This window comes from Carassius gibelio, chromosome B9, assembly GCF_023724105.1.
Source record: "Carassius gibelio isolate Cgi1373 ecotype wild population from Czech Republic chromosome B9, carGib1.2-hapl.c, whole genome shotgun sequence".
NCBI classification, from domain to species: domain Eukaryota; kingdom Metazoa; phylum Chordata; class Actinopteri; order Cypriniformes; family Cyprinidae; genus Carassius; species Carassius gibelio.
The window spans coordinates 7,196,998-7,221,586 of record NC_068404.1 but is presented as its reverse complement, the minus strand read 5'-3'; the positions used below and the strand labels follow the sequence as shown (position 1 = coordinate 7,221,586).

The 24,589-nt window shown below is 39.3% G+C and overlaps 2 protein-coding genes across 2 annotated transcripts; one reads left to right on the top strand and one right to left on the bottom strand.

Annotated features, from left to right (window-relative positions):
- Nucleotides 1-656: 656 nt before the first annotated feature.
- Nucleotides 657-22,840, bottom strand: gtf2f2b (general transcription factor IIF, polypeptide 2b). Its single transcript, XM_052565579.1, has 8 exons — nt 22,624-22,840; nt 21,876-21,949; nt 21,769-21,787; nt 21,463-21,604; nt 6,597-6,678; nt 6,421-6,520; nt 6,196-6,339; nt 657-1,482 (listed from the first exon to the last, which is right to left on the bottom strand). The coding sequence occupies exons 1-8, from the start codon at nt 22,690-22,692 to the stop codon at nt 1,348-1,350; spliced, it is 765 nt and encodes a 254-aa protein (XP_052421539.1). The 5' UTR covers nt 22,693-22,840; the 3' UTR covers nt 657-1,347.
- On the top strand, nt 12,332-13,922 carry kctd4 (potassium channel tetramerization domain containing 4). Its single transcript, XM_052565578.1, has one exon. The coding sequence runs from the start codon at nt 12,475-12,477 to the stop codon at nt 13,249-13,251; it is 777 nt and encodes a 258-aa protein (XP_052421538.1). The 5' UTR covers nt 12,332-12,474; the 3' UTR covers nt 13,252-13,922.
- Nucleotides 22,841-24,589: the final 1,749 nt, after the last annotated feature.

Below are 24,589 nucleotides of genomic sequence, written 5' to 3'. Positions count from 1 at the left end.
GCTTAATGTAATGAAAAAATAAATTAGCCTATATTTTAATAACTACAGCTCATTTTTATGTTTGTAGGAAAATTTATTTATGACCTTAACAGGAGCATAAATTAAGTTTGGGGTAACTTTCTTTAAAAATAAAAATACTTTTATACGTTAAGACTTTACATCAAAAGTGACAGTAAATACACTTTTGTTATTATTTTCCAATTCAAGTAAATGGTTTTTCAGAACTTTATATTCCGCAAATTCCTGAGGGGGGGGAATCTGGTTCATTTTACATTTCAAAAATGCAAATGAACCAGTTTTTAACTCTGATAATAATAAATATTTCTTCAGCAGATCAGCGTATTAACATGATTTCTGAAGGATCACGTGACCCTGAAGACTGGAGTAATGATGCTGAAAATTCAGCATTTCATCACAGGAATAAATACAATTTAAAATGTATTTTCTATGTGCTCTTGAACAGTTATAAATGCATTTAATAATTTTATTTTTTTTAACTTAATATTATGTATTGGGGTGGTGAAAAACAAATATTCATAACTGCAGAGGAAACATCGCAGCAGATATGGTGGCCGGCGCCCATCCAGAACAAAAATCATATATTTTTTAACAAATTAAGTTTCTTATATCACCACAACAACCCCTAAATAATAATGATTTTAACAATAATTAATCAAATCTCCATAACTTTTCTAGTCACTCAAAGTGCTTTACATTGTCAGGACTATCTCCTCATCCACCACCAGTATTTCTACAAATTTCTACAAATAAAAATGTTTATACATTTTGCAGGTATTTATTGTGTTGCCTTCATGCTAATTTAAACTGAAAAACAAACTTGGATGAAGAGTAAACACTGTAGTGAACAATCCAGAAATCCTTGTTGGTCCTAAAATATGCCTCATCTTGCAATGCAAATGTAGTTTTGATTTAGTGTGACCCACATGTGATCTTGAGCAATTTCCTCTTGCATGTGATTATTTCTGCCCAGCAGGACCGATGTGTTTATATGCACTAACTGTTACTGACGAGAGTTATGAAACTATTAAACTAATGGAAAGTCCAAAGGCTGACTGCGTTTTCATTAATGTTATTAATGTGCTTCTGTAGCCATAAACACAAGAGCTCTTAACTCGGAAGACTGTAAGAGTCATATGCAAATTACAGTATTCATTTCATAATGCTTTTAGAAAAATGCTTCGTTATGTAACCCAAGAAAAAAAAGTTGATTTCTTTTATACTGACATTCGTTCCACCTGGGAGTGAACGAGGTCCAAAACAAATCTGGCACAAAAACAAACAACAGTTATGTGAAAGCAAAACCAAGCCAGGCTTATGTAAACCGAATTACTCCATTTTTTCCTCCTCATCCTCCTGTCCTTCCTCATAGTGGCGATACTCCGGCTTCAGCTCCCAGGTGCTCTTATGAGGCCCTCGGGAATTATACACCCCGATCTCCCGAAGAATCTCCTTCAGGTAGATCTAGAGGAAGAGCAGATCGACAGGATATGATCCTACATCATCCATCTCTTAACAACTTTCTGAAAAGTGCTAAATACTTTATTTAGCCTCGCTTAGTGTAATCTATCCACTAAATGGCAAGACCACCGTGGGAAGTAACAATTATCGTTCTCCGTTCTTTTTATCTTCTTTTCAGTTATGACTCATGCAACTTCAATCACATTTATATTTCTCCAATCCTTCAGGGAGACCGAGGCAGCAATCAAGTGGCAATTATTCATAGGATCATCAAGAGCTCACTTAACCATGATAATACAATCAACACCAATAACATGCAGAATATTTGTGATTTCTTGTAACACAGTTTAATTTATCTCTTGTATAACTTCTATAAAAAAAAAAAAAAACTGATTTAATCAAAATTGCCATTAACCGAGCAAACATGATGAACCCTTGCGAAAAAGTGCACTTGAAGGTTTTTCTTTTTCCAAATTGCAACCTCATCATTCAAATGTGTTGTTAAATACATATTTACATACATGACAATGTTTCAAATATATTTTAGTTTAACATAATTGCATGGCAATAGACTATATGTGACCCTGGACAACAAAACCAGTCTTAAGTGTCCATTTTTCAAAATTGAGATTTATACATCATCTAAAAGATTAATAAATAAGCTTTCCACTAATTCATGGTTTGTTAGGATCGGATAATATTTGGCCAAGATACAACTATTTGAAAATCGCCTTTAAAGTTATTTCTTAATGCATATTACTAATCAAAAAAATAAGTTTTGATATATTTACGGTAGAAAATTTACTAAATATCTTCATGGAACATGATCTTTGCTTAATATCCTAATGATTTTTGGCATAAAAGCAAAATGTATCATTTTGAACCAGTGTTTTTTTTTTGGCTATAGCTAATTTAAAGGGGGGGTGAAATGCTATTTCATGAATACTGAGTTTTTTACACTGTTAAAGAGTTGGATTCCCATGCTAAACATGGACAAAGTTTCAAAAATTAAGTTGTACGTTTGAAGGAGTATTTCTGTTCCAAAAATACTTCTTCCGGTTTGTCACAAGTTTTGGAAAGTTTTTTTCGAGTATGGCTCTGTGTGACGTTAGATGGAGCGGAATTTCCTTATATGGGTCCTGAGGGCACTTCTCCTGGAAGAGCGCGCACTCCCGTATAGCAGAGCACTGAGAGCACAATAGGCATTCACTGATCAGAGCGAGAGCGTCGCGAAATGTCACAAAAGGAGTTTGTTTTTGGTTGCCAGGGCAAGACAACCCTGCAGATTACCAAAAGAGAAACAGCATTAAGGGACCAGTGGATGGAGTTTATTTTTACAGAGTATCAACGGAGTTGTGTAAGTGTTTTTGTTTGTTCCCTGCATTTTGAAGATGCTTGTTTTACAAACAAGGCCCAGTTTGACGCCGGATTTGCACATCGTTTATTTCTTAAGGATAATGCAGTCCCAAGGAAAAAGGGTCACGATCGTGTGTTGGAACCGCAGGCGGTGAGTAAAACTGCTTTAAATATCTCTGTGTTGTTAACTTAGCTATCGGCGTGTAAGCACATCAAGTAAACAACATGCGATGTTGTCATCAAACTGCACTTTCCACATGTACAGCTTAAAAAAAAAAAAAAAAAAGACGACAAAGTGGAACGTAGTCATTTTCCAAAACCGCTAAGCAAATATATACAGTTTCAGTACATACCACACAGAGACGTCGTTGCTGCTGCTGCTCTTTCTGGATCATAAATATACGCTGAATCTGACTGTTAGCCATGGTTTGTTTTGGTTGGTTTTGTCCTCACGGTATTGTCACAGCTTCGCTCTCAACGCAAAGCCTACTGGCGCTCGTGATTCTTTAGCTCCGCCCACACGTCACGCCTCCTGCCGCTCGTGTTTTTCCGGGAAAAATCGGTACAGACTATCTTTCTCTTATGAATATAATAAAACTAAAGACTTTTGGGAGTTATGAAGGATGCAGTACTACTCTATAGGTACTCAAGATTAACAGGATATTGAGTGAAAACGAGCATTTCACACCCCCCCCCCCTTTTAAACAAACTATATTACACATTCATTTATTTACAAATAACATTCACACTTTATTTGAAGTTCTCGCCATTAACAAACCATTAACCATGACTTCAAACTCCAAATTTTAGGAGGTAGCTGTTAAAGAGGTCATATGATGCAATTTAAAATTTTCCTTTCTCTTTGGAGTGTTCATGAATAGAGAAGTTGCAAAGACCAAAGATTCTATAAATATTCTTTATAAAACTTTGATTCGTCCACGCCCTCCTAAAAGTGCCTAGTTTTAATCACAAAAGCACTGGGTTACTCCGCCACGGTACCCCCGAAGCAATCTGAAATAGTCAGAATATAAACACTTATTATAGGTGTACCCTAGTGATTCAGGACAAGCTAAAAACATGGTTTTTTTACCGTGTACCGGTAGCGGTAAGAGAAACAACCAATCAGAGCTGCGGTCCGCAACTTTTTTTTGTGTTCCAAGTATACAACATGTATATAATAAGAGAGTACACCATGAATACATTTTCCAAACCGTTTTTAGCTTGTCCTGAATCACTAGGGTACATCTATAAATAAGTGTTTATATTCTGACTATTTTAGATTGCTTCGGGGATACCGCGGCGTAGTAACCCAGTACCTTTGTGATTCTTCATAGACATAAACAGAGAGAAGTAGTTCCGGGTACGATGTCCTTCCGCAAGACGCAAGCAGTTCTGTTTATTAACCGCTAGAGCGTCAAAAGTTCCCTACCGCAGCTTTAATACAAAACCTGCGGTACAAAATACACTCATTTATTTAGTTAAATGAGTGCTGTCTGTCACTCACTGTCTTTAATCAGTTCTGTGTATGACTGTATGCTCATTCTTTATAGAGTAGCAACAATGTCGTTTGTAAAGTACAGTCTTAGGCACATTAGTATTTTCACCCCAAAAAGGGTTATTTTTATCTTTTGCTGTAGTGTGTCAGTAGGAAATATCAGTTTACATTTCCAAACATTCATTTTGCCATTAATTTTAATAATAATCTAATGAGATTGTTGAATGCACAAGCATTCTGACAACGACTGCCTAAGACTAAGAGGGTTTTTACACTGGGCTCGTTTGCTGCGGTCCGAGTGTGATTGTTCCCTGCGCCGCCCGCAGCGTTGGTCTGCTTTCACACTCAATAGTTGTATCAAACCCAGGTGCGTTTGCAGTCACCTTACGTCATCGCAAACGCACATGGAAAACGCCTGGGGAACAAAACGCGACTGAGCATAGCTGTAATTTTTTTGGATATTTTGGTGCTATTATGCACAGTATAATAATAAAATTTGTATTTAATTTTTATTAATTTAATTTTTGACTTTTAGGAGTGTGTGGAATCAACCTCGGCTCTCTCGTGTGTTGAGGAAGCAATGATATCGACAGTGTTACGCATGCGCAGGATACTTTACTTCCTGAACAAGTGCGCACCCGAGTCCATGTTGCTTGCACATTCACACTAACCCGCACCACAGTTCGGTAGCAACCGAGCTCAGACCACCTTCTCCAGAGCCCCTTTCACACTGCACGTCGGACCCGCAATATTTCCGGAACCTTGCCGGGTCGCCTTCTGTGTGAAAGCAACCACGTCCCGGAATTGATTACCGAATTGAACCCGGGTCGGGGACCTAGTAACATTGGGAGGTTCGACCCGGGACGAGCGCTGTGTGAACAAAAGCCAGATCTAATTCCGTATCAAAGTGATGAAGCAGGTTATCGCGCGACTCTTTTAACGGCTGTTTTGAAGGAAGATCAACATTTGCGATGAAAACATATGTGCATTACATGTCACGCGCTGATGTCACGTGTCGTTACGGGATCTTCAAGCGTTGTGTGTGAAAGCACGCACATATTCCGGGTCATCACTGGCAGTGTGAAAGTGCCAAATCTAGCGAACAAGGAACCAATTGCAGGAACACTTTACCCCTGTATTTGCCGGAATGGCAGTGTGAAAGGGGCTCAGGTAGTCACGGGTTCGGTACCCCAAGACGCACCAGGGTCCGATGACAGCGTTCACATCGAACGATTTTTCATGCGAACCGTGCGCCGTCCCGCACTAAACTGCCAGTGTGAAAGCCCCCTAAGACTTTTGCACAGTAGTGTACGTATAAAGTGCGTAAAATTGGATTAAGTATATTTAAATAAGTATTATTAAAATATGTGTACATATGTGTTAAGGGCTCGATTGTCACTGGAGGAAACAGCTGTGGTGTGATGAGCAGTGAACGGAGAGAAAACTTTACAGTAGATGAGAAACCGATTTGTAAAAATCGATGTGTTTCAGAAGGCGGAGCATAGAGAAGAAACAATAATGTACAGTGTGTGGAAAATAATGTGTATTTTGAACCTTAAACTTCATAAACAATACACCAAATACACAAAATAATATTTTTAGCAGCATCATATGACCCCTTTAACTTTAGGATTAGGGATCTAGAATATGGTCATGAGAAATATATGCTTTATAAGCACTAATAATAAACAGCCAACATATCAATAATGTGCACGCTAATAAGCAACCAGTTAATAGTGAGAACTGGTCTTTATACAAGAGTACTCTTTTTAAAAGTGTACTTTTTTCATGAGGGGATGCACAAGCTCTATAAATATAATGGCACAGTGTTTTCACGTTCAACTGCCTTGAGCTGGACAACTTACCACCGGTTGCTTTGTGATGTCCACCAGGTCTCTGATGTTATAGTACTGGTGTTTCTCAAAGGCAGAGAAGAGCATTTCCAGAACCTTCTGCTTGTCAGCTCTTGCACGTTTGCCTTCCTCTTTCTTTTTCTTCTCATACTCCACCTGAACAGAAGCATAAGCAAACCAGAGCATTCATTCATTTGCTCACATTATTATATCCCTCTCTCTCACACACACACTTACATTATGGCTGTGGTTGGACACAGGTTTGTAATTTGTTGTGACAGCCTTCTCAAGCTTCTGGGATAAACGAAGAGGTTTGGTGGATTCTTCGATCTGGAGCCTGTGAATAAAACCGATCTCTTGAAGGTCAGATCTAATGCCTTTGATTGGAGTATTGTGATCAAGCTTCGACTTACTTCTTTAGTTTCATGTAGCTCTCAGTGACTGCAGGTCTACACTCGGCTCGCTGCACAACCATGCCTTCAAGAGCCAGCTTGTCTTAAAAACAAAAGACATTCTACTTTATACATTTCTGAGATGGGACAGTTCACCCAAATATTGAGTGGTCATTATTTACACACCAGGTGAGTTATAGTCGTTCATTCATTGGTGAATTATTCCCTTTTTAAAGCAATAGTTTAACCTTAAATTAAAAATTGAACCTTAAATGTACTCACCTTCAGGCAATCCAAGATGTAGATGGATTTGTTTCTTCATCAAAACAGATTTGGAGAAATGAAGCATTATATCACTTGCTCACCAATGGATGCTCTGCAGCGAATGGGTGCCATTAGAAGAAGAGTCCAAACAGCTGATAAGAACATCACAATAATCCACACAACCCCAGTCCATCAAATAACATCTTGAGAAGCAAAAAGCTGTCAGTTTGTAATAAATCCATAATCAGATTTTTAACTTTAAACAGTTGCTTCCGGCTAAAATACGAGGCCTCTATCCATAATAGTGCTTTCTCCAATGAAAACAGTCTTGTCTGAATCAGGATCGAAATATGCACAGATCAAAACAGTTCAGAATAGTTTCAAACAAATATACCTGTGGATTTTGATGTGAGAGGAAACCAGAGGAGGGTTTAAATACATTAAAATACACAGCTTTTGGCTTCACGTGACATTAATTGATATTCTGGATTAATGTGTTTTACTTGATGATCATGATGTTTTTTATCAGCTGTTTGGACTCTCATTCTGACGGCACCCATTCACTAAAGAGCATCCATTGGCGAGCCAATGATGAAACCTGTTCTGAAGAATAAACCAACTCATCTACATCTTGGAGTACATTTTCAGCAAATGTACATTTTAGGTGAACTATTCATTTAACATTGCACAGCCATGTTCAAACACCATGTGTCATGCATTACACACTCACACAAAGTAGAAGCAAACCTAATTAAAAATATCTGAGTTTTGCAAGCAACTAATGGCTTCGCATTGTACTAAAACGTTAACATACTTCAACAGCAAGCACTCTAATAAAGCGTTGGCACGAAACCCCTCTTACAAGGTGACAATTGAAACACTGTGATTCAACCAGGTGGTTTTTATGGCACTATTCTGAAGTGTTTGACTTTTGTATGGTCAGCCAGCCACGAGTGATGATTTTAATCAAACCCCAATGAGCCTCGCTCCTGCAGAACGCCATTGTGCTGCGCTGCTCTCGTTCGATGGCGCGCCGTGAAGTCGGCCTAATGGTTTAGCTTGCTTCTATTGATTGTATTAATTGTACCGCGGTGCCTGTAATACCTTGTGGTTGTTGTCTCAGAGGCCTTTTAAAAGGGCAGAAATATTTCAGTCACAAAATCCATCACAGCATCACTAATGCGAACAGTTATTGGCAATTATTGCCAGATGAGTGGTTGAGCACTTGTTGGAGTAACTCCATAAAAACGCCCACTTGTGTTTCACAACTTCAACAAAGCATCCATTTTCCTCGCAATTACCCGGAGGCTATGAAGAGGGGTCAGGGCAAACCGAGACCTCCAGGTTCGCATCTCCTCTGCACAGTCCCTCCCCGAGAGTCACGTGACTCGCGCATCTTACGAGGCCGGTAACGTTACATAAGTATTTCCACACAGGATTCAGATTTAAATCAGCCGGAGATGCATTAATGCTGGCTCTGAATGGAGTAGGACTGTGTTTGGGGGTGGCACGAGTTGCTCAAACCGATGGTGGGCAGCAGATCCGATGCTGAGATGATAGCGAGGTTACGGGGGTCGGCCTTCCGCCTCCTCACAAGATCCCACCAGTTTGACTTCCTCAGAGACGAGAGCAATAACATCCCCGGCCCTCAGCAGGACACAGCCTCTCTACCTCCACACACTCACACACACTCACACACACACCCACCTGCAGGCAGAGCTTCAATCCCCACAGTCTCTTCATCGGCAAAGAAACAAACCGTTTCAGCGCCTCGAGGTCTCTTAAACTCAGCGCTCACTCACCTCGGCGCCTGCTGATTTTGATCATCTCCAAGAGCGTCTAGTATTGCACACTGAATTTTACGAGACCGCTGCATTTAATTTATGCTTTTCAATTAAGATTTTTCATTAGCTGGCAGAGTATCAACCTCTCGTTCCTTTCAGCACTGAAATTTGTGAAATTTGCCAGAGCACAACAGTTGTCGCCTAATCTTTTTAAAAAGGACTCTGAGGGAGTAGACAGAGATATTTCTGGGACAAGATAGAACAGTAAAATAATAATAAGACTCTTAATCATATGCCTCAGAGGCTTTTTAAATCACGTCTGTGGCACAATTTCTCTCCGCTCTAACTCTGCCGGCTTCATTTCCACATTTGTTTTGAAATACTGTGCACTTGGTAATTTATTGTCTGCAAACACTACGCAAATATAGAAAATGTACTGCCAGTTTCACAAACAATAGCATGTTCGGCAGCCCCAAGTGCATTTAGACACTTAGTTGCATTTAAAAATGCATGAATGCATTGCATTAGTTCTAAAAGCTTCTCAGCTGGTCTTGCGGTGATTCTCAGGGCTAATATCATTCAGAAGTGCACATTCTTTCTGCGAGGGTTAGATGATTTGAAGCAAGTGCTCTTATGGGTGCAGGGCATTACTCGCTCATATGTGGCCATTTGAACAGCCATAGGTAGCTGCCGCTTTATTCGGAATCAGAATGTTTCCATGACAACTACATAAAAGCTAAATTCATACTTAAGGAAATTCAGCTGCTAAGAAAACAAAGACAGATTTTTTAAAATTTAATTTAATTTTCACAGTGGTTCAATTCCAAGGTAACAACATATCAAACAACAACTCGGGAGGACTAGATTATAAACGATGAAATTAGTCATTCATCCATTGCTGAAGAGATTCATTTGCTCACTTTCTTTCGGTGAATCAAGTCACGTCTCTGTTCTGCGTTTTCCTTCAAGGGTGCAAAAAAAATACAGTTCGCTAAGTAGTGGACATACTTTATGACAAAGTAATCTCAGGGTAGTTTATCATATCATATTTCGAACATGTGACCATTTGAAAACCAGTTTCATGCAATATTTAAGCTTCAGTTTGAACAGTATTATATATATTGTTTTCAAACTAAAGCAAAAAATATGCAAAAAAAAAAAAAAAAATCCATATACCATGTGGTATTTTAATGAAAAAGTGTGTTTGAGCTATCATCTTTTAAAATAATTGCCATCCGGTTTGCTATTCTGTTTTGTAATGCATAACCTAATTGTCCAAATAGTTTTTTTGGCCATTTTAGTTGTATGAATATGCATAACTGATTATGAATCTGGCCACAAAGCACAGCATTTGCTCCACTTTGTCTCGGTTCATTGTTTCTGCATTTGTCAAGCCTTACATTATTCTGCACAGTTAAGCTAATATCTCCCATCCATGTGCTCTGTTCTACATTTGTCTGCTTGAGCATCTGCCACTGATGGACTAAAATCAATTTGGGCCTCTTCAAATTGAACAAACAAGTGCACTAATTAAAACAAAAGATAGATGAGAAAAAGCAGGTCAGCCACCCACAATTTTCTCTGGCATAGTTAAACCCTGTTTGCCATTCAAATGCATATGAATAAACCCAGTAATCACACGATGATTAAACCATGACTGAGCAATCGCCTATAAGAACTATAATCAGTCATATATGACCATAATAAACTGTCACTGCATCAGTAATCAGATGGCTATGTGCATGGGCGGCACGGTTAAAAAAAAAGGCATGAGGAAAGTGGCACAGTGTTGCACAGACGTACCGTTTGACATCACAAATCCAAGACAATACAGGCAAAAAACGATGTTTTACAATTGTGAGACTTATTCTGCTGATTATTGAAAGCATATCTTCTCAGACTAGTGGAGAGAAATCATCCAAAATACACATTTAAATGTGTATTTTATTACACTTTCTATCTATCTATTTGCATCTGTAGATTACAAATAGAACAAATCATTTCTTTAAAAGCTCCACTTCAGTAGCACCAAATTTTAGTTTTATTCCTATCTACTGTATAATCAGGTTTATAATCAGTTTTTTCATATATATAGTTTTCTGGCTGTTGACAGTATTTTGTGGAGCGATAAAGAGAGACACTGAAAGCCCCTTTGTAAAATAAATAAGCAACATTTTCAAACACCTTTGACTGAAAGGTCAACAAAATTAAGCAATTTTTATCCCCTCTCTTTACCCAACATTCAGATTTCGGTCCTTCAAATATAATCCAATTATCAAATATTTAATTAGATAAAGCCTCATTTGCAGATTCAAACATAACATTTCAGAAAAACTGTAATACAAAATTTTTTGCAATTCTTAATACAAATCAATCAACTTGTGAGTAATGGTTATTTCCATTAATTTTTTATGTCGTTTTTTTTTTTCATCTGCTGTCTTGCTTTAAATAATTTAATATAATCTTGTACTGTTTTTCACACAAAAAAAGGCTTGTGTGACATTAACTAATCCATAGATCTAGTAACAACCCACAGACTGTGCCATTGTTCAAAACTCATCCACAGCAAGTAAAACTCAAGTGATTTAATACATCAAAATACCAGCATGGTGTGTATAACAGAAGCAAGGAAATTTGCTAAATTTGCTTCCAAAATGTAAATGATGTGAATTTTTTAAATATTTCTACTGTGAAAAAGTGATAAGTATATGTGAAAATATCCAATTTAATCCATCTGTTGAATATGTAAAGCCAAATCATCCCCAGCACACAGACAGTGGATTAGCCTCCACCCCGTCTCAGCTGCTAACAATGTACACGCAACAATAATTGTCTCAGAAGGGTCCATCTCCTCTGTCCTGGGGCTCCCACAGAGGCGCTGTCTTTCGAGAATGACGGACAGGCTGTCATCTGTTAGTGACATCACTGAGAAAAATGTCACAGCGATTCTGCTGCTGTTTAAGGGCATGTCTTCTTTGTGAAAGACAACGAAGCACAAGTTTAACTAGGATTATATTAAGAATATCGATTCAGAGTTCTGGTCCCTGGGTGGTTTATATTATGAAACATCACTGCATGTCTTGGTTGCATGTACAACACCCTTAAAGACGGCTTGGTGCCAATTATGGGCTCAGTCCCCATGACTTCAAGTGAAGACGTAGGCTTACTTATCAAAGGCTCCCCCGATATCTGGGTCATGGCGAGTACCTCAAAGCCTCTCAAAGAAAAGGAGAAGGCTTTAATGTATTCATCCCTTTTGATATGAATACTAACAAATAATTTACATAACTACACCTACACTACTCGATACGGCTCTCGTTTGGCGATAAAGCCGTCAGTTGTCGGCACATCACACAGACAGCTTTCCAAAGCAACAACTTAACATGACAGACGCCAAAGCATTAACATCTGGCTCTCATTGGAGGGAGTTCATTATGTGGGATCCCTGTGATTCGGACCTCTCGGTGAGTTCACGTGCCGCCACCCAACCAAGGAGTCCTTTCATCAGAGGGCAGCGACGCTAATTGCCGAGCCAGAGAGGCGCTGAAGTGGAAAGGTGATTATATGCAGCTTCTAGATCGAAGGGCAGCTAGCAAAACGCTCGCTCCCTCCAAGCCCACACCACTGACGCAGTAAAGCCCACCCTTAACACCCCTCCTCCCACTGTGAGTGCCTGCGCGCATGCATATATGTGTGCGTTTGCGTGGCTGTGAAAGGCTCAGACACTGTTGGCAGCGCACACTGCTCCCGCGCTTCATGCCAGCACCACTCAGCTGCGCTCCTGTTTGTCCACCCGCCCGCTAACGCGCGCGCTCCCCACACGCTCCGCCAGGCTGGGTGTGAGGCACGGCATGGAATGGAATCTCAGAAGGATGGAGAGTGAACTGAGACAGATCAATCCGGACTTGCTGCAGCCCAGCAAGAGCTTCAAGAAACCTTCCTCCGGCACCATCACCATCAACGTGGGGGGCTACCTGTATGCCGCGCAGCGCCATACCCTGGCCAAGCATCCCGGCTCTCTGCTGGAAGAGATGGTGACCGGGAAGAAGCCCGTGGTGCATGTGGACTCCATGGGCAACACCTTCATCGACCGTGATGGGCCGATCTTCCGGCACATTTTGAACTTCTTGCGCATGGGCGAGCTGGTGCTGCCCGACGACTTCAAGGAAGCCGAGCTGCTCCGACGCGAGGCCGACTTCTACCGGCTGAGCGAGCTGGCCCAAGCCCTGCAGGACTGGGAGCAGCAGCAGGCCACGCAGCACGAGCCCGCCTTCCTGGAGGTGACAGACAGCCACGAGCGCTCGCAGGGTCTGAGGGTCTACTGCAGCGACAGCACCTTCATCGAGAAGGTGAAGAACCGCCTGGTGCAGATCTCCAAGAGCCGCTTGGACGGCTTTCCGGAAGAGTTCGAGGTGTCGTCCAACATCATCCAGTTCCGGCATTTCATCAAGTCGGAGCAGGGCTCTCGGCTTGTGCTGAAGCAGGACAGCACGTTTTTGTGTACACTGGAGTGTCTGAAGCTGGAGGCGGTGATGCTCGCTCTCAAAGGAGGCTATCGTCTGCTCACCAGCCTAGACAGCAGCCGTGGATCAGTGGTTCAGTGCGAGGCTCTGCATTTTGTCAAGTGACCCGAGCAGAACTGTCACCACATGACCTGCTGTAAAACCATCCTGCATCAACAAACACCAGCGTCCTCAACCGAAAACCTGTTCTGGAGTACTCCACGCTAACCGCTTCTATGTGACACACTCCGACAGACAGCCTTGAGAAACAAGAGAGAGAGAGAGATGATGTGTACTGTGCTGTGGGGTTATGTTTGGTGCGTGTTTGTAATCGTCTTCTGTCTGAAGAGCAACAGTTTGTAGTGTAGATGGTGATGATAATCAATCTGATTTGCAGAGTACTGTGGAATCTAAAGCCTAAGTGCAGTGATCATTACATTTGTGAGCAAGTTTTGTAATTTGTGATAATGTGAACATGTAGTAAACAACAGGTAGTAATTTGGAGTCTGTGAATGTTTTGCACAATAAAGCCACATCATTTATTCAGAACACTGTTGAAATGTTCATCAATGAGACTGTGGATCATCTTCGGTGACGGTATACACTGACAATCACTGCATATGGTTTTGTCTGTGAACTGTGGAATGTACGGTGGCTTAATTATTAATATAGCTACTTTTATTTTTTTCTTATTTGCTGTGGAGTCGGCTTGTAAGAGAGATACTCTGTCCTAAATTGTAAGTTCGCAATATTATGCAGCAAAATGTGACCTAAAATTAAATTTCCTCCAGCATTGATCCAAATTCGTATGGGTTTGATCATTTTTAGAGCATGTGGCATACATACATCCACCACAGATATTCTAGCATGTGTCCACTGATTCATAAACATCTGATGTATCACCAGAAAACTAGTAATGCTCACTTAGCTCAGTAACAAACCAACAAAATCTAGTCAACTTCACCCTTCAACTTCTTGTCAATCTACTGTGGGAAAATATCAAGTTCAAAATAGATGTGAATTTTGCAACAAAACATTCACAGCGCAGAGTTATTCTTAAAGAAAAACAGCTCTGCTCGACGGTTGCAGTCTAAGTCAGCCGTTTCAAAGAAAGGCAAAGGCAGACATATGGTTACACTCACTTTGGATTAGCCGACATCTCCACACACTAATATCCATCTGTTTCCATCAAATCTGTCATGCACTCTCGTGCAATCTCCCACTAAAATGAGTCTAAAGCACATTTCTGACATGGGGAAAAAATGAAACGCCTTCCATCTCCACAGTCTGTCGTGCGGACATCAAAACAGGGCTCTTTTTAATTGCAGATATCAGTCATTCATATTTGATGAGACACGGCAGGGCTTATTAGCCGTTGTCACCGGCTGATGTGTTTCTAAACCGCGGCCAGCAGGGGACTGGAGACCTGCGGGAGGGTGCTGGGAAGCAGGAGCATTTATTTCACATGGAAGAAATCCATTAACAGCTGAAATATTCATGGATTAGTCTCACATCCAAATGTTGCCAGGAAAATGAGACTCCTACATAACAAAAAAAAAATAAAAGAAGAAGCCAAAGATTCTCTTCATGTGCTCCCAAGGAGGCATGACTAATGGCTCCCTCTCAATTTGATCAAAATGAATGGTCAGGCAAATATGTGACTTCAAGGACTCGTATGCCCTTAAGAGACTAATATCTCAGCCGCAAGGAGAGAAAACCGGAGTGAGACCGAAGAATAAAATTCCTGCTAATGTACTTTTCAAAAAGTGTAAGTATGAACAGAGGCACACCGCCATGTTAGAACTACATAAAATGGGCAACAGTCAAGGCCATCTGTAACAGAAGAGCACTAATGCAACAAATCAAAGTTTCATAATCAGTTGGAAGAAGAAAAATACAAGAAACAAAGCCTGCATATATTTTCATGCTAACTCCTGATATTCAGCAAGCATTTATTAAACCAAACCAAACATTCTGGACAAATAAATGTGGTAAAATGATCATTATTCAAATGATTGGCTAACGTCACTGCATAGAAACATTAGCAATGCCCCCTCGCTATTGAATGCTTTTTGACAACATGATCGGTTCCTCTTCATCTTTCAACAATCGTTTCTTTTGTGAACTCTCCATGACACTGTGCCTCGTTTACAAAACAAAATGCTCTGATAAATCCCCTGATTAATCCGGGGTGCCATTAACCATAAACTATCCATTTGCTCGTTATGCTGAGAACCTTCTGAACAAGCAGAGATGTATAAAGTACTAGAGAACCATACTTGAGTAAAAGTACAAGTGCTCTATCAAAAAAGTGACTTGAGTAGAAGTAGAAGTGCTCTTTAAGCACCACACTTAAGTAGAAGTACTAAAGTATTCAACATTTTTTGTACTTAAGTATTGCAAGTAGTCTATTTTAAAATTTACTACTCAAGTACTGAAAGTAAAAGTAGAAGTATTGTGTTATGTAGCTATTAAAGAAAGTAGTCAAAAGTTTGAACATATTGTTTTTACTATTTCAAATGATTAACCTAAAGGACAATCACAATTCCTTTGACTGTAACTTCTTGTAAATAAAAAACGGTTACTAGGGTTATTTAGCCCAATTTTTAAAATGATGTCATTAATAACTTACCCTCATGTTGTTTCAAACCCATAAGACATCTGAGGGTCATTTAGAATTTTTTGAAGCATCGAAAATACATTTTGGTCCAAAAATAGCAAAAACTATGACTTTATTCAGCATTGTCTTCTCTTCCGTGTCTGTTGTAAGACAGTTAAAAACAAAGCAGTTTGTGATATCTGGTTCGCGAACGAATCATTCGATGTAACCGGATCTTTTTGAAACAGTCCACCAAATCGAACTGAATCGTTTTAAACAGTTCGCGTCTCCAATACGCATTAATCCACAGATGAATTAAGCTGTTAACTTGTTTAATGTGTCTGACACTCCCTCTGAGTTAAAACAAACCAATATCCCGGAGTAATACATGCACTCAAACAGTTCACTGACTGAACTGATGGGAAGAGAGAACTGAAGATGAACACCGAGCCGAGCCAGATATATGACTCGTTCACGAGTCAAGAACCGTTTCTGTCAGACGCGTCCGATTCGTGAACTGATGAGCTGACGATACTGCGCATGTGTGATTTAGCGTGAAGCAAACCGACACACAGAGCGTCTGGAACCGAACTGATTCTTTTGGTGATTGATTCTGAACTGATTCTAATGTTATGAGCCCATGTGCAGTCAACGACAATGACGCCATTGCGTCGAGCGCAAAAGAATCGGTGAACTGTTTTCTTCAACTGGTTTATTGAATCGAACTGTCAGAAAGAACTAACGTTACTGGTCATCCGAGAACCGATGCAACCGGTTCTTGACTCGTGAACGAGTCATTATCTGGCTCTGCTCGGTGTTCATTTCTCTCTTCACAGCAGTTCAGTCAGCACGCGCAGTCTCGCTTGAATTCGCTCAATGATGTGCCAGCTTCATCAAACCTGCCATCTACAGTTCTGGCAGTGGTTTGTAATGGAATGATTCGTAACATTATTATAATTGTAACGAGTAACGATGCAGCACATAAAAAAAATATCGGAGTAAAAGTATTAAACTCAGCGAAAATATGTACCGAAGTAAAAGTGGAAGTAGGAGAAAAAAATAATACTCTAGTAAAGTACAGATACCGCCTTTTAGTACTTAAGTACAGTAGTGAAGTAGTTCTACTTCGTTACTATACATCTCTGTGAACAAGCCATTTAAACCAAACACGTCAAAGTGAATGTTCTTTTCCTCTGCTGACGACAGACTCAAGCTTTAAGACTCTGTCAGAAAGAGAATGCACATCTGTATACTGTATCCAGTGTAGTGGCAGTGATGGTAGTTCATATTTGCTTTTAACACAACGCAACACTGTAGCGTGATCAAGCATCAGCCATTAAAGTACACATGAAATATATATTTTGCATGTGACTATATTTGTTAGCACACATTGCTTTTTTTTTTTTGTATTGAACAATTCATCCGTGCAAGTCAATACACACAAAAAAATTTGTTTGCCTTAGTTATCTTTAATACAAATCTGAGAATGCTCCTCCCCTCTAACACGACGGACCTTCTGTGATGACGTCAGACTGACCGAAGACATGAGCCGAAGCACACCCCTCCAACTGTCCCCGTGCCCCTTGATAGCACATGGAGGGAAAAACAAACAAACCACGCCCTCTGCTTTCCTCATTCAATATTCCGTTTCTCACGGAAGTACGTCAAAATACGGAAGTAAAATCGGTCGTAAACTTCCGGTTCACGCGGACTTTAAGCGGCTGAACAACAGTGGGAGTTGACCATTTGTCGATTTCTTGCTCTGGAGGCGGTTTATGCAAATGTCTGTGCCCAGGTGACGTCACCTTGCACCTCAGATCCACAACAAACTGTTTTTTGACCTTAATGAAATAAATGCTTAATTTTTTATAATGGGGAAGCTATGAAAATTCCAGGATGTTTTAATGGAACAAAGACCTCTCATATGCCAAAATATCAAGGCAAAATTTTATTTCTCATGTCATGACCCCTTTAAAATAAAACATCCGTCACACATCTGAATGCACTAAACATGCTTACAGCACATTTACCTTCCTGGAAAGAACGACCTTCTAAGCCCCCAACATCCAGCCGTGATTACCACAGTCACATGACTCTAATGTGAGCAGAATCGTGGCATCTCTATTTCAAGTCGCTGATGGAAATGTGCGTAAAGAATGTGCCTTTCACAAGAGTTATAAGTGCCCAAGTCTGACTTTAACCTGGCAACAGGCTTTAAGCGGCCATGTCAATCAAGTCAAGCTGCCTCCTCAACCTATCGTTGTGAAGAACTTAACAAGTAAGAAAAAAAGTGTTCGCCCCTGACAGCTCATCAAAGTCTCAGCAGCTCCTCCACACCTGCCGGCACCTGCTCCATACGCTGCTACTGTTCACTGAAACACTGATCACTCACATAAGAACACGCAAAAATTTTCTCTCGAAATGATAATGTGATAACCTACACCCGAGTGTGTGCAATCATGAAGCCAAGGACACATGTGTCCGGTTCTGAATCACATGCATTACACCTAGGGTCACTAGGTCATTAAAACACAGATGTGCAGTTCAAAGCAATCACTAAGGACACACTCCCTCATTGCAGAGGTTTTCTTTTGGCTTTTATGACAGAGAATTCAAAGCCCTGGTCTTTCTGCTCCCTGCCTGCACAATGATGCGTGACCTCCATCCCTCAAACAGCCCTCTATGTCCTCTTCCAACACTAAAAAAGAAACTAATACCAAAGAAGAGTGTTTATGCTTTGGATTAGCCAATAGAGAGCTTTTCATACCCTGAACCATTTCAATTCATAACTTACTGAGAAAAAGACACTGTTACCCTTCCACCCCCAGAAAAAGCTTTTTAGTGAAACAAGTAGAGGCTCTATTCATGGCCAACTTCTGTGGCCAACCTGTTGCTTAGCAACCACTTAATCAATACCTGGGGCTTGTGAGTGCTAAGCAGACAACGGGAAAAAAAAATTCATAAGTGAACAAAAGCGCACAACACAATGATTGCAATTCCACACTTAGCCTTGTGCGATTTCCAGTAAGGCTGCAATTATTATGCTGCGAATATAAACTGCACTTTACAGTTGAATCTGTATTAAAAATCTTTCATTTGCAATGGTGAAGAGAACGACCCTTTGATGACAGCAAATAAACAAAAAGCTGCACGGCATGATAAAGTACCAGCTAAATAATAATAAAACAAAACTGTAAAATTTATGAAAAAAATATTAATCCATTTATAATGCGTTTTAAAATGTAATTATTCTTGTGATGCATCATTACTCCAGTCTTCAGTGTCACATGATCCTTCAGAAATCATTCAACTCCGATTTCATCAGCTGCTCTAAACTATTAGGAAACAATGTTTCAGGAGCTCAGGACACATGCTTATTTGATAACCATTTTATTTTCTATTTGGGAATGTGTAAATGCTTTAAGATTAACAGTTTGCTCCAAAGCATTGTTAGAAGCCAGTTTTTTTATCAGTTTCCTATGCAAAGATTTGATGTCAAAAACAGTATCTTAGCAATTCAACTATATCTTATGATTTTAAATCTGTGTTTAAACTCAGAATGGAAAAGAGGAGCTAAAGTCTGATTTTGTGGAAGTTGAACTTTAAAATTAAATCATATTATCTTAATTCAAGGGATTTGGGATTTTGAAAGTCTAAAAAATGATCAATGTTGAGTGCTACTGTAAGGTTAACACGGTCTGCTTTAAATGTTTTAAAACGATTAACATTAGACATTTAGAAAAGTGGCAGTGCCGATAGCCTTGTGGCCATACAGCACTACTACAGGGGCGTCCTGAGCCCCCTCTTGCTCTCCCATGTCACTTCCTGTCATTACTCAACTGACTTTTCAAAATAAAAGCAAAAATGCAAAAAAAAGTAATCAAAATGTAATTAAATGTAATCAGTTACATTACTTTAATAAAGTAATTGAAATAGTTACACTTCCAATTAACCGTTATAAATAGGGTCACTTGTAATTCGTAATCTATAACATTTACAATGTAACCTTCCTAATTCTGGTGCTGGCATCTATACCTAAAGAACAAGAAGACAGTACAACACAAGTATATACAATAACCCCAGGTCCACAATTCCTGAAATCTGTGTTTTATAAAATACAAATATTTTAAAATGATCCATTAAAGGGGTCATATGATGCGCTTTCAATTTTTCCTTTCTCTTTGGAGTGTTACAAGCTCGATGTGAAAATATTTGCATAATGCTGCCATAATGTTCACGCAAAGAAAGAAGCCAGGGTTTCAGTAACCACGGTTATTATTGAAGTAGTATTGAAGCAGTCATGTCAGGGAGATGCTGTGTGTTTATAGGAGAAAGCAAAATCACTTTATTTAACCTTCAGAAAGTAGATGCATTTAGGAGTCTTTAAGATTACTTACAACAGAACAGCAATGCATTTAATGGACGATCGTTTCATGAACCCAGGAGAGGAGGTCATTCTGACTTTGCTACGACATTCTCAGAATCAGAATGAGCTTTATTGCCAAGTATATTTACACATACGAGGGATTTGTTTTCAAGACAGAAGCTCCGCAGTGCAACAGAAGGACAGCAACAGAAAAAAAAAAGAAAAAAAACATAATAAAAGATAATAAAACACAAATCTGCCACTTCTGTATCAGCTACTGTAAGTATGTTTTGTTATTAGTTTAAGAATTTACTATGGCCCCATTAACACTGCATGGTTCAAGTGACCCAAATCTTCTCTCATGTGGCACAGATCGGATATGACCGGTGAACGTGTAAGCAGGAGAAAAAAAAACGCATGGATTCCGATGTTCTCAGATCGGATTCAGGCCTCATTCATATTTGGCAATAAATCTGATATGAATCGGATACGTGCATTTGCGTGTGCCATGTAAGCAGACAAATCGGATATTCCCCAGTAAATGGGAGTCGTATGTCATTAAAAAAAGTAACGTCAACTCAGATGGACACCACCTCCGCCGTACGAGACCAATGTTTTGCTGATTTTTTTTGTTGACTTTTCAAAATCTTGTGGAAAGCAAAACACTGTATAATTTTATTTACATCTGCATCCATTGTATTTCGTGCTGTTTCACTTCGTCTTCCGGGTCAGAACGTCTACGTTTGGTAGTTTCAGCAGTGTATAGTGTAAATGCAAAAATCGGATTCGGACACTTTTAAAAGATGATGTATGCAGGTCATCAAAAAAATCGGATATAGTCAGAAAATCATGATTTGGGCATCAAGACCTGCAGTGTAAATGCAGCCTATTGAATGTTCAAATGCGGAGTTTTGCATGTTGTGTGTGTGTGTGTGAGAGAGCGAGAGAGAGAGAGAGAGAAAGAAAGAGGACTCTGTCACAAGACACAGACATTATTAACTGTCTTTACATCTATTTTGAAAGATGAAGCTCGTGATTATGAAAAGGGGCATTACATTTCTGACGAGTGCTTGCGGTGTTCGGCCAATCACAATGCACTGGGTCTGTTGGCCAATCAGAGACTGCGCTTGTCAGAAGGAGGGACATTAAAGCATGTCAACATATTCTGTTAAACCAAATACACAAAATAATTATCTTTAAAAAAAGCATCATATGACCCCTTTAACAAAGCAGTTTTTAGCTTTTGGGACCAACACTAGATGGAATGATTAATTGTTGATGAGCCAAGCAGGCACAGTTATTACTGTTCATGTTGACACCGTTCCTCACACCTGTTGCTGTTCCCAGTGTCAGAGAGCAGGGTTACACTCACCTGAGGTCTCTGTGAAGACAGCGAGGCTCTGGCCGCCCACCGTCTGTATGGTGAAGGGATGCTCTCTCGGGGAGCGCACGGACGAAACCTTCTCCCCAGAGCAATGCACCACGGTCAGCTCCTCGTTCAGACTGAAAGACACCTGAGGAAACCATCAATCAGCCTCTACACAAGCAACAGTACATCACACGTTCCCTCTCCACAGCCCAGGGTCAGATCATAGTAATTATGCTAATCAGCACTGACATCTTAATAAAAGATGAGGAGCAAATAGTGCATGTCTTTAAAAACAATAATAAAACTTACCGCCGTCTTCCCTTGAGCTCTAGAAGAGAGATTAAAAAGCATGAGTGGAAAGATTTCATACACAGCCTAGATGTCGATTTCGAATGAGTTTTCAAATTAGATCATACTTCCCAATTTTAAGCTTGCCTACTTCTCCTCGCCCAGATGCTTTTGCCCACTGCTGAGAAAGATATTTGGGGACCTAAAAAGAAGTGAATAAGATTACATTTACTTATTGGCTTCCTAAAAAAAAAAGTACATATTCTCATATTTGTCAGAGTTGAATTTCAATAACTCAACTGTATGTTTACATTTTCTGAAGCAAATAGGAGTATAAATGTGATGATACATATTGTGTGAGGTTGCCTTGGCAGTGGTGTGCAGTTGCTAAGGTGGTTCTTAGAATGTTTCTATGGTTTTCTGGGTTGTTGCTAGCTGGTTACTTACTAGTCTTAGCTAAGTTTCTTTTTTAAATCAATGTTTTTACAACTAGCTTTTTTTTTATGTTTCCTTTTTTGGCTGAATTGCATAAAATTAAATGGAAGTAAAATTTTAACTGCTGCATGTGCATGTTTCCTTTTAATCTTGCAGTTTACATCTTATACTAGCTACTAAGCTCAGTAATGGGGCAGGTTTTAACAACAACAGATCATGGGATACATTGCAGATTTCCAATTAACTTGGGTACTGTTGCACTTAAAAAAAATTATAATAATAATTGAAACGAAAAAAAAAGAGATATCACAATACAAACAATGCGCCGTTGAAACTCCCTCCATCATTCACATCAACTGTACAGAGATAGTTTAGCGCCATAGTTTAACTCTCCAGTTTGTTCAAAGGTTAAGCACCAAAGCTGACTGATAAACCACCGACCTTCACCAGCCAGACTCCCGTGTTTTGTTTGGCTCTGGTTAAATCGACGTCTTGGCCTTTGTCTGACATGACTGGAGGGTTTTGTGTAAAGAACACAAACAGCTTTTACTGAACTACAGTGAATATGCGCTTGGTTACTGAAAGGCAAATCGTACTTTATGTAGTCAACAGGAACAATTTAGCTCATGATGAACCTGCTGGTCATCGGAGAGGCTTTTATATCTATTTACCCCCATCTAGTGGCCATGTGAAGAAATTACATTTACTTTGCATTGCATATATGAAGACACTATATATATATATATATATATATATATATATATATATATATATATATATATATATATATATATATATATATATATATATATATATATATATATATATTAACCAGCCAAAGTTCATAAACAGTGAAATTAAATACATTATTATGTGATATGTGTGGCATACAGAATATAGGCCTGTGAGTTTAATACTAATAACTACTAATATTATAAACTACAAAAGGGTGCAAAGCTGATAGAAATAGTCTTTATAACATCCTCAAAATTGAAATTTATTAAAACCCTTTCTGACTCCTTTATCTCTGTTTGTGTTTTCCAAGCAAGCGATATGCTATGGGCCTACATTTTTATAACCACAAAAGCACACACACACACACAAAAAAAAAATCAACATTCACTTTCTGATATTCATCTTCATTGACAAAGGTCTCTCGGCTATACCTAAACTACATCCTTAATTCCGCAAAAATAACTTTCCCGAATGGCTATACCCAAGCTGTTATGATTTCAACTATGAACCGTGAAAGAAAATCTCACGAAGCCGCCACTAGATGAAGCTGTTTGACCCTCTTCTGTTTCCATGCTCCTCAAAACTAGGGCCTGTTTCCAAAGGCCCGAGATCAGCACATTAAAATTAATCTAGCATTTATAAGACCATTCAAATTGCAGGTGATTACCTCATATCACTTCAATCTATCAACAACACCAAAAAAATTATTTATACTAATAATAGTTAGGTAAAATATAAATAAACTGTTGAAAATCTTAAAGCCCCATCCAGAGTTATACAATTATTTCACCCAATGGTCAAAGAGGCTCTAAAATGTATCTGGTTTCACATTTGACTCAGATGATTTACACAAAGTACATCTTCCATAGACCAAAATGTTTTCCTTTCACCACATGTTCATATTTCACGTGCATTCAAACCTTTTCTGAGCAAGTAGCTTTGTGAAGATTATTCTCATAATATTACAGAGTGCTGAAATGAAGGGAGCGCCGTCCTTGCTGTCGCTGTCAAGGACATCATATCATGAGGTAGAGGATTCTGGAGGAAACTGTGTTCCTTTAGTCATAGTCGAGTTAGCAGATGACATTTTAACATCATTACAAGTGAGCTAGTAAATGAAACAATGTGAATAAAGGATACAAAGAAAAAATGTTTGAATATCCTGCCTTGTTACCCAGCAGGCCTCACAAGAGAGGAATTGATCGAGTTTTTTTAATGTTTCTTAATCACTGCCTTGTCTATTCACGTGTCTTATAAATAAACCGGCTCAAGTTAGTATACTTGTAAAACCTGCTTTAGCTTGTGCACATTTATCAGTAACTTTCCATGCAGTTAAGAAGTTACACAGATGATCATTTTCATAATTGCTCACCTTGCTTCCACACTTCTTTTAGACACATCTTCCTGGGCCTCAAACAAGTGAATAGCGAATTATGTCAGTGGTCTCATGTGTGTATAGGATGCTTTGCCTTTAAAGTCCTTGAAGAAATATGAGAAACTACTTTTAAACAGTTGCAGTTCCTCACAGAGACAAGAAGGATGTCCAGGTCAAACACTTATGATGAATTTGCAGAAGAGAGATGGATGAGCTTACCGTGATGCTTTATTTAATGCTGTAAAGCGTTCCTCTTAACCTCATAATGCAGTAGTTTTAATAGCTGACTCTTCAGGT